The sequence below is a fragment of the Caloenas nicobarica genome, chromosome 32 (assembly GCF_036013445.1).
Source record: "Caloenas nicobarica isolate bCalNic1 chromosome 32, bCalNic1.hap1, whole genome shotgun sequence".
Classification (NCBI taxonomy): Eukaryota; Metazoa; Chordata; class Aves; order Columbiformes; family Columbidae; genus Caloenas; species Caloenas nicobarica.
In genome coordinates, this window is record NC_088276.1 from 210,985 (window position 1) to 226,964 (window position 15,980).

Genomic DNA, 15,980 nt, shown 5'->3' on the forward strand with positions numbered 1-15,980 from the left:
GCTGGAGCGGAGGCTGCAGGGGAAGGACCAGCGAGAAAAAAAGCTTCGATTTTAATAACTTCTCTTTTAAACTTATTTTTAATTTATACGATTTAAAAACCCGTGATTGTGGCAGAAGATCCCTGATTGAGGCACCAGCGGCCCCAAAGCGGCGTCACCCCCCCAGCCCCGCGGCTCCTTCGGTGGCAAGAGGCACAAAAAAACGGTGAATCGGCCCCAAAAAAGCCACGGGGAAGGAGGCGACTCTTTGGCAAAGCATGAGGGGTCCCTGGGACGCCCCCGGTCCCGTGCGCCCCCTGAGGCTGGAAAAAAAAACAGCGAAAAAAGCCAAAAAAACAAAGGGAAAAATCTGGTGCGGTGGTTGAAATCTGGTGCGGTGGTTGTTGGCGAAGGCACCCGCGGGCTGTTCAGGCAAACATGGTGAACTGGAGCCACTGGGAGGAGCAGGAGGAAGGTCAGGGAACCCCCAAAGGGGGGTTGGGAACCCCCAGGGAGTTGGGGAACCCCCAAGAGAGGTTTGGGGGAACCCCCAAGGGGGTCAGGGAACCCCCAAGGGGGTTGGGGAATCCCCAAAGGGGGTTTGGGGGAACCCCAGGGGGTTTGGGGGAACCCCCAAGGGGGTCAGGGAACCCCCAGGGGGTCGGGGAATCCCCAAAGGGGGTTTGGGGGAACCCCAGGGGGTTTGGGGGAACCCCCAAGGGGGTCAGGGAACCCCCAGGGGGTCGGGGAATCCCCAAAGGGGGTTTGGGGGAACCCCAGGGGGTTTGGGGGAACCCCCAAGGGGGTCAGGGAACCCCCAGGGGGTCGGGGAATCCCCAAAGGGGGTTTGGGGGAACCCCAGGGGGTTTGGGGGAACCCCCAAGGGGGTCAGGGAACCCCCAGGGGGTCAGGGAATCCCCAAAGGGGGTTTGGGGGAACCCCAGGGGGTTTGGGGGAACCCCCAAGGGGGTCAGGGAACCCCCAAGGGGGTCGGGGAATCCCCAAGGGGGGTTTGGGGGAACCCCAGGGGGTTTGGGGGAACCCCCAAGGGGGTCAGGGAACCCCCAGGGGGTCAGGGAATCCCCAAAGGGGGTTTGGGGGAACCCCAGGGGGTTTGGGGGAACCCCCAAGGGGGTCAGGGAACCCCCAGGGGGTCAGGGAATCCCCAAAGGGGGTTTGGGGGAACCCCCAAAGAGGTCAGGGAACCCCCAAGGAGGGGGTTGGGAACCCCCAGGGAGTTGGGGAACCCCCAAGAGGGGTTCGGGGGAACCCCCAAGGGGGTCGGGGAACCCCCAAGGGGGGGTTGGGGAACCCCCGGTACCTGCAGCAGGTCGAAGGTGACGACCCCGTCCTGGTCCACGTCCACGGCCTGGAAAAACCCTGCAGGGAACACGGGGGTTTGGGGGAAAAACGGGGGTTTTAGGGGAAAAATAGGGAAAATGGGGCTGGGTTTAAGGGATTTAAGGAGGGAAATTAGAAAAATGGGGAAGGATTTATGGGGAGAGGTCAGAAGAAACCCAAGAGTTGAAGGGGGGAAATTAGAAAAATGGGGAAGGATTTATGGGGAAAAGTTGGAAAATGAAAAAGGGTTTAAGGGGAAAAGCCGGTAAGATTTAAGGGGAAAAAATGGGAAAAGGCAGCGGGAGTTCAGAGGAAAATTAGGAATGTTGGCAAAACCCAGCAATTTTTAAGGGTAACACTGGGGAAATACAGGGAAGGATTGAAGGGGAAAAGTTGGATAAAGTGTCAGGATTTACGGGGAAAATTAGAAAAACTGGGAAGGATTTAAGGGGAAAAGCGGCAGAATTAACGGAGAAAAATTGGGGGAAAACAGGGCGGGGTTGAAGAGGAAAAGTTGGAAAAGCCGCGTTTCTTCTGTTTAAAAAGCGCAAAACCCCCACAGGGTGTAACAGCAAACGTTGGAAAACGGGATTTAAAGGATTTAACAGCAAAACGGCTGTTTGCCAACATTGCCCCTTAAATCCTTTCCCCTCAGCTCCCGTGAGGCTTTTCCAGCTTTCCCACGGAACCGAACGATCCGATGGTTTGAAACGCCCTTTTTTCCCCCATTTCCCGTTTGGTCCCGCGGCCAGGCTGCCCAAACTGCTGGGTTTTTGGGGGCAAACCCGCGGGTTTTGGGGGCAGAAGCGGCTCACGGAACATGGTTTCCAGGCGCACGAGGCAGCAGACGAAGCTGTCGAAGTCGAGCGCCAGGTCGGGCTCCGCGTAGCGCGTGATGATCAACTGGTGCAGCTTCTGGTTCAGTTTGTAACCTTTTCAGTGGGAGAGCGGGGCGGGGGGGAATTAATGAGAAACGAGGCGGCGTTAACGAGGCGCGGGGTTAATTAGCGAACGAGGCGCTACCTGCGGCTTCCAGCGCCAGCCGCATCTCGTAGGCACTCATGCTCCCCGACTTGTCCACATCGAATTTGCGGAAAATGGCCTGAAATCCACAACACCCCCCCCAAAAAAAAAACCAACAAAAGGGGGGGTCACCCATGGGGGAGAGCACCCGAAACCCCCCGAGCCCCCCGTTTCACCCCGACACCCCCCCAGCCCCACCAGGTAGTTGCGGATGCGGTTCCACAGCACGTTGAACTCCACCAGCCCCAGTTTGCCGTTGCCGTCTTTCTGCGGGCGGGGGGGGGGTTAAGGAAATTTGGGGGTGGTTGGGGTTTTTTGGGGGGTTCTGGGGGTGTCACCCGCCCCCCCCCCCGCCCTGGGGATGGGGGCGTCCCCCCAAAACCACCGCGGTGGTGGTGGATACGTCCATGAGGTTGACCATGCTGCGGCACGACTCGATGCTGAAGCCTTTGGTGCGCAGGTCTTTATCTGCGAAGAACCGCGGCGGCGGGAGCGTTAACGAGCCGCAAGAGCGATTATTAACCCCCAAAACGGTTCTTTTTCCACAGAGCGGACCCCCGCCCCAAGAAATCTCACGTTTGCCGATGATGCGGTTGAGGATGGTCTGGAGCTCCGCGACGCTGATCTCCATGTCCTGGGGACACGCGCGGGGGTTTGCCCGTGGCCGCCGTCGCCCGTGTCACCCGTGTCACCCACGTCCCCCCCTTACCGGCCCCGCCAGCTGCTTGAAGAGCTGCTTGAAGTTCTCGTCGATCTCGCCCTCCGAGAGCACTTTCTGAGGACAAACGCGCCCGTTTTGGTGAAAAGGCGCCGGCCCGGCGCCCGCGGGGCCGCGCTGGTCTCACCTCGTCCGGCAGCGTCGCCTGGATCCTGTCGTCCATCTCCCTGCAGGGACAACGCGGGTGAGTCGGGGTGGCGCGGGGGGGCGGCTCGTTAGCGCTAACGAGGTCGCCGGCGCGGCGGTGGCTTACTCGGTGCCGGCCCGTTTCTCGGAGAAGACGCGCAGCACGAAGTCGCCCTCGCGGTCGGGCTCGAAGGTGGACGGCACCACCAGGTACTCGCCGGGCGGCAGGCGCAGCCGCGCGCTCACCTCGCGCAGGTTGATGAACTGCTCGGAGCGCGCGCGCGACGCGTTGGCCAGGAAGAACTCGCGCTTCAGGTGCAGCCCCGACTGCCCCTCCAGCTGGAAACGCCCCCGGGAGCCCCCGAAACCGGCCCGGCGGGGGGGGCCGGTCAGTGGGAGGCCCCGGGGGCGACGGCAACGGGGACGGGGGCGCCGGGGCTTGTACCAACCTCGGGAGGGACCTGCGGGCACAGCAGAGAGGGGTGACACCGGGGACACCAGCTGACAGTGTGCGGTGGCACCGACTGACACCGGGGGACACCAGCTGACAGCGTGCGGTGGCACCGACTGACACCGGGGGACACCAGTTGACAGCGTGCGGTGGCACTGACTGACACCGGGGACACCAGCTGACAGCGTGCGGTGGCACCGACTGACACCGGGGGACACCAGCTGACAGCGTGCGGTGGCACCGACTGACACCGGGGGACACCAGCTGACAGTGTGCGGTGGCACCGACTGACACCGGGGGACACCAGCTGACAGTGTGCGGTGGCACCGACTGACACCGGGGACACCAACTGACAGTGTGTGGTGGCACCGACTGACACCAGGTGACACCGACACCGACTGACACCATATGGTGACGCCAACCGATACCAGGTGACACCAGATGACACCGACTGACGCCATGCAGCGGCACCAAGTGACACCGACTGACACCGACTGACGCTGCGTGGTGGCACCAACTGACACCAGGTGACACCGACTGACACCACACGGTGGCACCCAGTGATGCTGGGTGACACCAACTAACACTGAGTGGCGCGGACTGACACCGACTGACGCCGTGCGGTGGCACCGCGTGACACCGGGTGACACCGACTGGTAGCGGGCGATACCGTGTGACCCCGTGTGCCGGTGCGGCCGTTACCTCGTAGACGGCGAAGCCGATGGTCTCCATGTCCCTGCCGTAGCGGCGCTCGCGGCGCCGGTGCTTCTGCATCAGCGCCAGCAGGAAACTGCAGCCGCGCTCGGCCCCGCCGTCCTCGTCATCGGCGTCGTCCACCTCCTCCAGCCGGATCTTGAACTGCGGGTTGATCCAGAAAGTGGCTGAGAACCCAAAACCGCGTTAAGCTGTGGCTGCCGGGGGCGGTTGCGGGGGGTCCCGGTGTGTGCGCGCACCGGGGTAGTTGCGGCAGCCGCCGGCCGTGCTGCCGCGCCGCCACGTGCCCTCGAACAGCTGCGTGTTCCAGGCGCGGAACCGGCGCGACTGCAGCGCGTCCGGGGTCAGGTTGCAGATCTCCAGGCGCGTGAACTCCCGCAGGAAATCCCGGAACGCCATCCTGCCCACGGCACGTGCCCACCGGCGGTTTTACCCCAAAAAAACGGCGGTTTTGGGGTCGGGGGGAGGCGGGGGGGAATGGTTTTTTTTGCGCTCACCAGAACTCGCCGTCCTCCATCCTGACCAGGAGCTGCTGGCGCAGCGCCGGCTCCACCGCGTCCCACTCAGCCGAGCTGCGGCGACACGGGGTGCTGAGCCGGCGCGCTAACGAGCCGCGCTAATTAGCGGGGACGGGGCGACGGGGCGTCCTCACCTGTCGCTCCAGGGCCCCGTCCACTCCACCTCACCCCAGGGGTTGCGCACGCGGACCAGCGGCAGCACCTGCCCGCGGAACGGCACCTGCGGCGGCACCGTCAGCGCCGGCGCCGCCAAAAACGCCCGTTCCGCCCCGAAACGCGGCCCCGCTCGCCCGCCGCGTGCCCGACACCGAGTACGCGTGGCCCCAAAACGGCCGATTTCGCCCCAAAACGCGGCCGCGCTCACCTGCCGGGCGCCCGTCACCGAGTACGCGTGGCCCCAAAACGGCCGATTTCGCCCCAAAACGCGGCCGCGCTCACCTGCCGGGCGCCCGTCACCGAGTACGCGTGGCCCCAAAACGGCCGATTTCGCCCCAAAACGCGGCCGCGCTCACCTGCCGGGCGCCCGTCACCGAGTACGCGTGGCCCCAAAACGGCCGATTTCGCCCCAAAACGCGGCCGCGCTCACCGGCCGGGCGCCCGTCACCGAGTACGCGTGGCCCCAAAACGGCCGATTTCGCCCCAAAACGCGGCCGCGCTCACCGGCCGGGCGCCCGTCACCGAGTACGCGTGGCCCCAAAACGGCCGATTTCGCCCCAAAACGCGGCCGCGCTCACCTGCCGGGCGCCCGTCACCGAGTACGCGTGGCCCCAAAACGGCCGATTTCGCCCCAAAACGCGGCCGCGCTCACCGGCCGGGCGCCCGTCACCGAGTACGCGTGGCCCCAAAACGGCCGATTTCGCCCCAAAACGCGGCCGCGCTCACCGGCCGGGCGCCCGTCACCGAGTACGCGTGGCCCCAAAACGGCCGATTTCGCCCCAAAACGCGGCCGCGCTCACCTGCCGGGCGCCCGTCACCGAGTACGCGTGGCCCCAAAACGGCCGATTTCGCCCCAAAACGCGGCCGCGCTCACCGGCCGGGCGCCCGTCACCGAGTACGCGTGGCCCCAAAACGGCCGATTTCGCCCCAAAACGCGGCCGCGCTCACCGGCCGGGCGCCCGTCACCGAGTACGCGTGGCCCCAAAACGGCCGATTTCGCCCCAAAACGCGGCCGCGCTCACCGGCCGGGCGCCCGTCACCGAGTACGCGTGGCCCCAAAACGGCCGATTTCGCCCCAAAACGCGGCCGCGCTCACCTGCCGGGCGCCCGTCACCGAGTACGCGTGGCCCCAAAACGGCCGATTTCGCCCCAAAACGCGGCCGCGCTCACCGGCCGGGCGCCCGTCACCGAGTACGCGTGGCCCCAAAACGGCCGATTTCGCCCCAAAACGCGGCCGCGCTCACCTGCCGGGCGCCCGTCACCGAGTACGCGTGGCCCCAAAACGGCCGATTTCGCCCCAAAACGCGGCCGCGCTCACCGGCCGGGCGCCCGTCACCGAGTACGCGTGGCCCCAAAACGGCCGATTTCGCCCCAAAACGCGGCCGCGCTCACCGGCCGGGCGCCCGTCACCGAGTACGCGTGGCCCCAAAACGGCCGATTTCGCCCCAAAACGCGGCCGCGCTCACCTGCCGGGCGCCCGTCACCGAGTACGCGTGGCCCCAAAACGGCCGATTTCGCCCCAAAACGCGGCCGCGCTCACCTGCCGGGCGCCCGTCACCGAGTACGCGTGGCCCCAAAACGGCCGATTTCGCCCCAAAACGCGGCCGCGCTCACCTGCCGGGCGCCCGTCACCGAGTACGCGTGGCCCCAAAACGGCCGATTTCGCCCCAAAACGCGGCCGCGCTCACCGGCCGGGCGCCCGTCACCGAGTACGCGTGGCCCCAAAACGGCCGATTTCGCCCCAAAACGCGGCCGCGCTCACCGGCCGGGCGCCCGTCACCGAGTACGCGTGGCCCCAAAACGGCCGATTTCGCCCCAAAACGCGGCCGCGCTCACCTGCCGGGCGCCCGTCACCGAGTACGCGTGGCCCCAAAACGGCCGATTTCGCCCCAAAACGCGGCCGCGCTCACCGGCCGGGCGCCCGTCACCGAGTACGCGTGGCCCCAAACCGGCCGATTTCGCCCCAAAACGCGGCCGCGCTCACCTGCCGGGCGCCCGTCACCGAGTACGCGTGGCCCCAAAACGGCCGATTTCGCCCCAAAACGCGGCCGCGCTCACCGGCCGGGCGCCCGTCACCGAGTACGCGTGGCCCCAAAACGGCCGATTTCGCCCCAAAACGCGGCCGCGCTCACCGGCCGGGCGCCCGTCACCGAGTACGCGTGGCCCCAAAAGGGCCGATTTCGCCCCAAAACGCGGCCGCGCTCACCGGCCGGGCGCCCGTCACCGAGTACGCGTGGCCCCAAAACGGCCGATTTCGCCCCAAAACGCGGCCGCGCTCACCGGCCGGGCGCCCGTCACCGAGTACGCGTGGCCCCAAAACGGCCGATTTCGCCCCAAAACGCGGCCGCGCTCACCGGCCGGGCGCCCGTCACCGAGTACGCGTGGCCCCAAAAGGGCCGATTTCGCCCCAAAACGCGGCCACGCTCACCTGCCGGGCGCCCGTCACCGAGTACGCGTGGCCCTTCACCAGCTGCTTGAAGGTCACGGTCTCCATGTCCCGCGCGCTCGTGATCTGCGGGGCCCAAACCGCGTCCGGTTGGGTGGTAAACACCCAAAAACGGCCATTCGAAAGACCCGAAAAAGGCAATTTTAAAGACCCGAAACTGGGAATTTTAAAGACCCAAAGCCAGGAATTCTAAAGACCCCAAAATGGGAATTTTAAAGACCCCTAACCGGAAATTTTAAAGACCCAAAATCCAGAAATTCGAAAGACCCAAAATCCGGAATTTTAAAGACCTGAAATTGGGAACTTTAAAGATCCGAAACTGGGAATGTTAAAGACCCAAACCCGGGAATTTGAAACACCCAAAATTGGGAATTTTAAAGACCCAAAACTGGGAATTTTAAAGACCCAAACCCGGGAATTTGAAAGACCCAAAAATGGGAATTTTAAAGACCTGAAACTGGCAATTTTAAAGACCCAAACCCAGCAGTTTGCAAGCCCCAAAATCCAGATTTTTCCCCCCGGTCCACGCTCACGTCGATGGAGCAGCCGAGCAGGGACCCGCGCTCCAGCGCTTCCTGCAGGATGCCGAACAGCCGCGGCGGCGGCTGGCGCAGGTCGAACCATTCGGTGACGCCGCCGGTGAAATCCTCGAAGCCCTCGGACGTGCTGCCGCCTGCCAGCGCCTCGTAGCAGCCGTTCACCCTGCGGGACGTGCAGGGTGTCACGGGATGTCAGGGGTTGGAAGGGACCGCAAAAGATCGTCCAGCCCAATCCCCCCGCCGGAGCAGGAACCGGGTGTTCCGAGGTCACCCATCCAAGCACTAACCAGGCCCGACCCTGCTTAGCTTCCCAGATCGGACAAGGTCGGTCATTTATCTACAAATATATGTATGTGTATATATATATATATATATATATGTTCCCCAAGTATATCTTGATAGTATCTGAACTAAACCCTTTTTTCAAGGGCAGAGCAGAGGGGCAGGAGAACCTCTGGACCTGCTGACCACCCCCCTTCTAACCCCCCCAGGTCCCATTGGCCTTCCTGGCCACAAGGGCCCAGCGCTGGCTCAGCCCCAGCACCTGGTGTTCTCAACTGGTCACCCATCCAAGCACTAACCTGACCTGACCCTGCTTAGCTTCCCAGACTGGGCACTCTCAGGGTGCTACGGTTGTCTATATTAGATATATTTATATGTTCCCCATTAAATTTTTCCCCACCCAACTCTCCAGCCTGTCCGGGTCTCTGAATGGCAGCGCAGCCTCCCAGTGCCAGCCACTCCTCCCAGTTTGGTATCACCAGCAAACTGGTTGATCCCTCACCCAAGTTACTGATGAATATATAGAATATACCGGCCCCAGCACCGACCCTTGGGGGACTCCACTAGACACCGGACTCTGCCCCACTGACCACCACTCTCTGGCTTCTTTCCTTCAGCCAGTTCGCGGTCCCCCTCACCACCCGATCGTCCAGTTTCACCCGATCCGGGGCGTTTTGGGCCGGCGGGGCGTACTTGGCGTAGGCCTTTTCCAGCAGCGCCGACCAGAACTCGGAGCCCTCGGCCGAGTGCACGAACAGCAGCCGCCCGTCCTTGGTGGGCAGCAGGTCGTCCACCACCACGTCCAGCCACTCGCCGAACTGCCAGATCTGCCGCGGACGCGCCAAACGGGGTGAGGGGGGAGAAAACGGGGGGGAAATATGGGAGGGTGGGGGGAAATATGGGGGATAGGGGGGAAATGGGGGATTGGGGGGGAAATGGGGGTGGGGGGGAAATGGGGGATTGGGGGGAAATGGGGGTTTGGGGGGAAATGGGGGTTTGGGGGGGAAATGGGGATTGGGGGGGAAATGGGGGATTGGGGGGAAATGGGGGTTGGGGGGGAAATGGGGGATTGGGGGGAAATGGGGGATTGGGGGGGAAATGGGGGTTTGGGGGGAAATGGGGGTTTGGGGGGGAAATGGGGGGTTGGGGGGGAAATGGGGATTGGGGGGAAATGGGGGTTTGGGGGGGAAATGGGGGTTTGGGGGGAAATGGGGGTTTGGGGGGGAAATGGGGGATTGGGGGGAAATGGGGGATTGGGGGGAAATGGGGGTTTGGGGGGGAAATGGGGGATTGGGGGGAAATGGGGGTTTGGGGGGGAAATGGGGGGTTGGGGGGGAAATGAGGGATTGGAGGGAAATGGGGGTTGGGGGGAAATGGGGGATTGGGGGAAATGGGGATTGGGGGGAAATGGGGATTGGGGGGGAAATGGGGGATTGGGGGGAAATGGGGGATTGGGGGGGAAATGGGGGATTGGGGGGAAATGGGGGATTGGGGGGGAAATGGGGGTTTTGGGGGGAAAGGGGGGATTGGGGGGGAAATGGGGGATTGGGGAAATGGGGGGTTGGGGAAATGGGGGATTGGGGGGGAAATGGGGGATTGGGGGGAAATGGGGGGTTGGGAGGAAATGGGGATTGGGGGGAATGGGGGTTGGGGGGGAAATGGGGGTTTGGGGGGGAAATGGGGGATTGGGGGGAAATGGGGGTTTGGGGGGGAAATGGGGGTTGGGGGGAAGAAAATGGGGATTTTGGGGGAGCAGGAGCCCAAAATCAGCGGAAAGCCTCAGAATGGTGAGGGGAGCCCCAAAGTTCAGTGGAAATCCCCAAGATTTACTGGAGATCCCCAAAACGTTGCAGGATCGCCCCCAGATTTGACGGAAACCCCCCAAATTTGGCAGAGAAAAGCCCCGAAAGGGTCGCGAGGAGCCTGCAAATGGTGCAAGAAACCTTGCGACTGGGTGGAAAAAAACCCAAATTTGGCGGAGAAAAGCCCCGAAGTGTTGCAGCAGAGCCCCAAAACTCAGCGGAAAGCCCCGGAATGGCGAGAGGAAGGCTGAGATCGGGTGGGGAACGGGCGGATCTGGGCAAGGTCCCCACCTGGAAGTGGAAGATGCCGGCGTAGCCGCGCTGGCAGCTCTGGCCGGGCGGCACCACCCGCTGCAGCAGCGCCGGCTGCAGCGTCAGCGACGCGATGGCCGCCAGCAGCCAGCAGTCCCCTGCGGGCACCGCCGGTCAGGGCAGAACCGCGCGGGATCGGGCAGAACCGCGTGGGATCGGGCAGAACCGCGTGGGATCGGGCAGAACCGTGAGCATTGGGCAGAACCGCATGGGATCGGGCAAAACCGTGTGGGATCGGGCAGAACCACGTGGATTGGGCAAAACGCGTGGGATCGGGCAGAACCGTGAGCATTGGGCAGAACCGCGCGGATCGGGCAAAACGGCGCGGGATCAGGCAGAACCGCGCAGATCGGGCAGAACCGCGCGGGATCGGGCAGAACCGTGAGCATTGGGCAGAACCGCGTGGGATCGGGCAGAACCGCGTGGGATCGGGCAGAACCGCGCGGGATTGGGCAGAACCGTGAGCATTGGGCAGAACCGCGCGGGATCGGGCAAAACCGCGTGGAATCGGGCAGAACCATGAGCCTTGGGCAGAACCGTGTGGGATCAGGCAGAACCGTGAGCCTTGGGCAGAACTGCACGGGATCGGGCAGAAGCGTGTGGATTGGGCAAAACCGCATGGGATCGGGCAAAACCGCACGGGATTGGGCAAAACCGCGTGGAATCAGGCAGAACCGTGAGCCTTGGGCAGAACCGCATGGGATCGGGCAGAACCGCGTGGGATCGGGCAGAACCGCGCGGATCGGGCAGAACCGCGCAGGATCGGGCAGAACTGTGAGCATTGGGCAAAACCGCATGGGATCGGGCAAAACCACGTGGGATCGGGGTGGGAACGTGTGGGATCAGGCAAAACTGCACGGATTGGGCAAAACCGCGCGGATTGGGGCAAACGTGCGGATTGGGCAAAATGGTGCGGGATCGGGCAAACCGCGCGGATTGGGGCAAAACCGCGCGGATTGGGGCAAAACCGCGCAGGATTCAGGCAAACCGCGCGGGATTGGGCAAAACGGCGCGGGATTGGGGGCGGAACCACACGGGATTGGGCAAAACTGCACGGGATCGGGGCAGAAACACACGGGACTGGGCAAAACCGCACGGGACTGGGGCGAGAACGCATGGGATTGGGCAAAACCGCACGGGATCGGGTGGAAACGCGCGGCATCGGGGCGGGATCATCCACCAGGGGTGTGAACCTCGGCGGCTGTTTCGGGGGAAACGCGGCGGAATCGGGGCCGGGACGGCCACGGGAGGGCTGAGCCAAAATCAACCCGTTTTGGGGCAAAAGGAAGGGGAATCGGGCAGGCGGTTCGTACCCAGCGCGCCCTGGCAGACGTCGGTGCGGGTGGCGCCGTCCACGATGAACTGCGGGTTGGCACACAGCTCCTGGGAACGCCCGAAACCGCCCCAAAATCACCCCAAAATCACCAAAATCACCCCAAAATGACCCCGACGAACTGCGGGTTGGGACTGTGGGCCATTAATTAGTTAATTAATTAACCCCTCATTCATTCCCCGCCCCCATGGGCCGTTAATTAGCCCGTCAATTAACCCCTCGTTCATTCCCCACCCCCCCGTGAGCCATTAATTAGTTAATTAATTAACCCCTCATTCATTCCCCACCCCCCATGAGCCATTAATTAGCTCATCATTAACCCCTCGTTCATTCCCCGCCCCCCTGGGCCGCTAATTAGCCCATCAATTAACCCCTCGTTCATTCCCCGCCCCCCTGGGCCGCTAATTAGCCCATCAATCAACCCCTCGTTCATTCCCCAGCCCCCCATGAGCCATTAATTAGTTAATTAATTAACCCCTCATTCATTCCCCACCCCCGTGAGCCATTAATTAGTTAATTAATTAACCCCTCATTCATTCCCCGCCCCCTGTGAGCCATTAATTAGTTAATTAATTAACCCCTCATTCATTCCCCGCCCCCATGGGCTGTTAATTAGCCCATCAATTAACCCCTCGTTCATTCCCCGCCCCCGTGAGCCATTAATTAGGTAATTAATTAACCCCTCGTTCATTCCCCACCCCCGTGAGCCATTAATTAGTTAATTAATTAACCCCTCATTCATTCCCCCACCCCACGGGGCCGTTAATTAGCCCGTCAATTAACCCCTCGTTCATTCCCCACCCCCCGTGAGCCATTAATTAGTTAATTAATTAACCCCTCGTTCATTCCCCACCCCCCGTGAGCCATTAATTAGTTAATTAATTAACCCTCATTCATTCCCCACCCCCCATGAGCCATTAATTAGCCCATCAATTAACCCCTCATTCATTCCCCGCCCCCCATAGGCCGCTAATTAGCCCATCAATTAACCGCTCATTCATTCCCCACCCCACGGGCCGCTAATTAGCCATCAATTAACCCCTCGTTCATTCCCCCGCCCCCCTGGGCCGCTAATTAGCCCATCAATTAACCCCTCATTCATTCCCCGCCCCCCTGGGCCGCTAATTAGCCCATCAATTAACCCCTCGTTCATTCCCCGCCCCCCTGGGCCGCTAATTAGCCCATCAATTAACGCCTCGTTCGTTCCCGGGCCCGTCGCTCGGCCGATGAACCCGTTCACCCCGCGCACCGTGGGCCGCTTCCAGGTGACCCCCCGGGTCTTAGCGCCCGCCGGCCCGAGCTCGCGGAAGCCGAGGGAGGCGGGCGCGGGCGGGAACGCGGGGTCGCAGAACAGCCGCCCGGCGCGCCGCGACTCCCTCCGCCAGCCGCAAGTAGTCCTGGCCCTGGAACCGCAGCGCCGCCTCGTGCCGGCCCAGCCCCTCCGCGCGCGCGCGCTCCCGCCGGACCCGAGCGGAGACCCCGGAGCAGAGCAGGGGGGCGGCGGGGCCCGACATCTGGGGGAAAAAACGGGGAAATCGGTCAAATTGGGGGCACGGGGGCCCGGGGAGAGCAGGGGGGCGGCGGGGGCCCGACATCTGGGGGAAAAAAACGGGGAAATCGGTCAAATTGGGGGCACGGGGGCCCGGGGAGAGCAGGGGGGCGGTGGGAACAGACATCTGGGGGAAAAAACGGGGAAAAAACCGGGGAAATCGGTCAAATTGGGGTCACGGGGGCCCGGGAGAGCAGGGGGGCCATGGGAACAGACATCTGGGGAAAAAACGGGAAAAAAACGGGGAAATCGGTCAAATTGGGGCAGAGGAGCCCGGGGAGAGCAGGGGGGCGGCGGGCCTGAGATCTGGGGAAAAAACGGGGAAATCGGTCAAATTGGGGGCCCGGGGACCCGGGGAGAGCAGGGGGGCCATGGGAACAGACATCTGGGGGAAAAACCGAGGAAATCGGTTAAATTGGGGGCAGAGGAGCACGGGGGCCACGGGGCCCGACATCTGGGGAAAAATGGGGAAAAAACGGGAAATTGGTTAAATTGGGGCCAGAGGAGCCCGGGGAGAGCAGGGGGGCGGCGGGGCCTGAGATCTGGGGGAAAAAATGGGGAAATCGGTCAAATTGGGGGCACGGGGCCCGGGGAGAGCAGGGGGGCAGCGGGGCCTGACATCTGGGAAAATGGGGAAAAAACGGGGAAATTGGGTCAAAAGGCACCGGCACCATCAGAACCGACATCTGGATTGGGGAAAGGGGTAAAAATGGGGGAAATCGGCAAAAATAGCTTAAAAAAAATGGGGGGAATTGGTTAAAAAGTGGGGGGAAAGGAGCTGTTTAAAAGAGAGGGGAAATTGGTTTAAAATGGGGAAAATCAGCGAAAAGTGGGGAAAATTTGGGAAGACGGGTAAAAGTGCTGGAAATGGGGAAAGCTGGTTAGAAAATGGAAGAAATTGGGGGAAAATGGTTAAAAGTAAGAAGGGGGGGGAAACTGGGGAAAATTGGTTGAAAATGGGAAAAATTGGGAAAACTTTAAAAATGGTCATTGGGACGGGGGGGTTGGGGGAATTGGGGCATTTTGAGGGGATTTGGGGAGAAAACGCCCCAAACGCCAGAACTCCCCAAATTTGGGGCCCGTGGCAGCTGTTCCTGCCCCCAAATCCTCGTGTTTCACCCCAAACGGCCCCGTGGGCGTTAAAAAAAAAACCCCCCCCAAAAAATGCAAAAATGCCCAATTGCGGCAGCCCCAAAACGTGAGGGAACGGCCCCAAAACTGGTCGGGCCTGTCGGGGTGTGGGCGCCAGGGCCTTGTGAACGCCTTAATTAACCAGAGAGGCGCTTAATTAACCAGAGAGGCGCTTAATTAAGCATTGGGGGAGCTTCATTAAGCGTTGGGGGGGTTAATGAAGCACTGGGGGGGTTAATGAAGCACTGGGGGGGGGTAATTAAGCACTAGGGGGAGTAATTAAGCACTAGGGGGAGTAATTAAGCACTAGGGGGGTTAATTAAGCGCTAGGGGGGTTAATTAAGCACTGGGGGGGGTAATGAAGCACTGCGGGGGTAATGAAGTACTGGGGGGTTAATGAAGCACTGGGGAGGTCAAAATGGGGATTTTGCCCCAAAAAAGCCCCAATTGTCCCCAAAAGGGGGGGGGGCATTGGGACCCCCCCCCCAGCAACGAGTTTCCTCGTTAACGAGGTTCTCACTAATGAGTTTCCTCATTAACGGGGTGCGTGTCGTGTCCCCCCCCCCCCGCAACCCAGCGCACCAGAAATCGCCGCTTTTCAGCCCGTTTCGGGTGGGAAAACCCCGGGAAAAGGGGCAAAACCATGGGAAAAAAACCCCACCCCCCCATTTGTGTGTCCCCCCCCCCCCCCAGACGAGTTTCAAGCCCCAAAAAACTTTTCCTGGGTACAACGTGGTTTAGTTGGGGGTCGGGGACCCCCCCGCCCCCCCCCCCCCGGGTCAACAACTGAGCCAAACGCGCCCAACCCGGGGGGGGGGGGGGGGGAGTTTTGCCCGTTTTCACCGTTTTTCGCCCAATGTTTTCGCGGAGTCACCTCGGGGGGGGGGACACGGACGTACCTCGTGGGGGGGGGAGGGGACACGACGCTCCCAAAGTCGCCGCTTTTGGGTAAACCCGGGAAAACAAAAAGAAAAAAAAACCCCCCCAAGCCTATGGAAGCGGTTGGTGGAGCAGGAAGAGAAAGCGGGGTGACCCCCCCCCCGCCCCGCCCCGAATGGGCCCGCCCAAGGAAGTGGGGGGGGGGGGGGGGGGAATTGGGGCCGTTTGGGGGATTTTTGGGGCTTCCTGGGGCTGCGGGGTTTTTTGGCGCATTGCAACGGGGGGGGCGGGGACATGGTGGGGGGGGGATAGGGGGACATGGGGGGGGGGGACAGAGGGACACGGGGGGACAGACGGACACGGGGGGGGGCCGGGCCATGGGGACGCTCAGTTTGCCCGTTTTCGCCTCTTTCTGCATGAAAACGGGGCTGGGGGGGGGGGGGGGTGTCAACCTCCCCCCCCCCCCCAACTTTTGAGCTGAGAGCGCAGGTTTGGGGTTAAAACTGGGCAGAAAAGCAGCGAGTTAGGGCCATTGTGGCTCGTGAGGGTTTAGAAATGAGGGGGAAAGCGGGCAAAAATAGGGAAGAATAACGAAAAAAAAAAACCACCGGAGGAAAGAGCGATTCGGTTCAGCGAAGGTGAATTTTGAGTTAAAAACCCCCGATTTGCCGACTTTGGGAA

The 15,980-nt window shown here is 62.1% G+C and overlaps 1 protein-coding gene across 1 annotated transcript; it reads right to left on the minus strand.

The window, feature by feature from the left end:
• Positions 1-70: 70 nt before the first annotated feature.
• On the minus strand, positions 71-15,389 carry CAPN1 (calpain 1). Its single transcript, XM_065654100.1, is given in 23 exon segments — positions 71-434; positions 1,301-1,359; positions 2,136-2,252; positions 2,344-2,422; positions 2,542-2,610; positions 2,747-2,811; positions 2,920-2,977; positions 3,053-3,118; positions 3,189-3,228; positions 3,315-3,526; positions 3,637-3,648; positions 4,341-4,519; positions 4,592-4,752; positions 4,850-4,924; positions 5,005-5,090; positions 7,455-7,538; positions 8,006-8,174; positions 8,987-9,120; positions 10,387-10,505; positions 11,721-11,790; positions 12,990-13,121; positions 13,123-13,254; positions 15,320-15,389. Coding segments are annotated over 22 exon segments (2,145 nt in total). The 5' UTR covers positions 15,320-15,389; the 3' UTR covers positions 71-407.
• Positions 15,390-15,980: the final 591 nt, after the last annotated feature.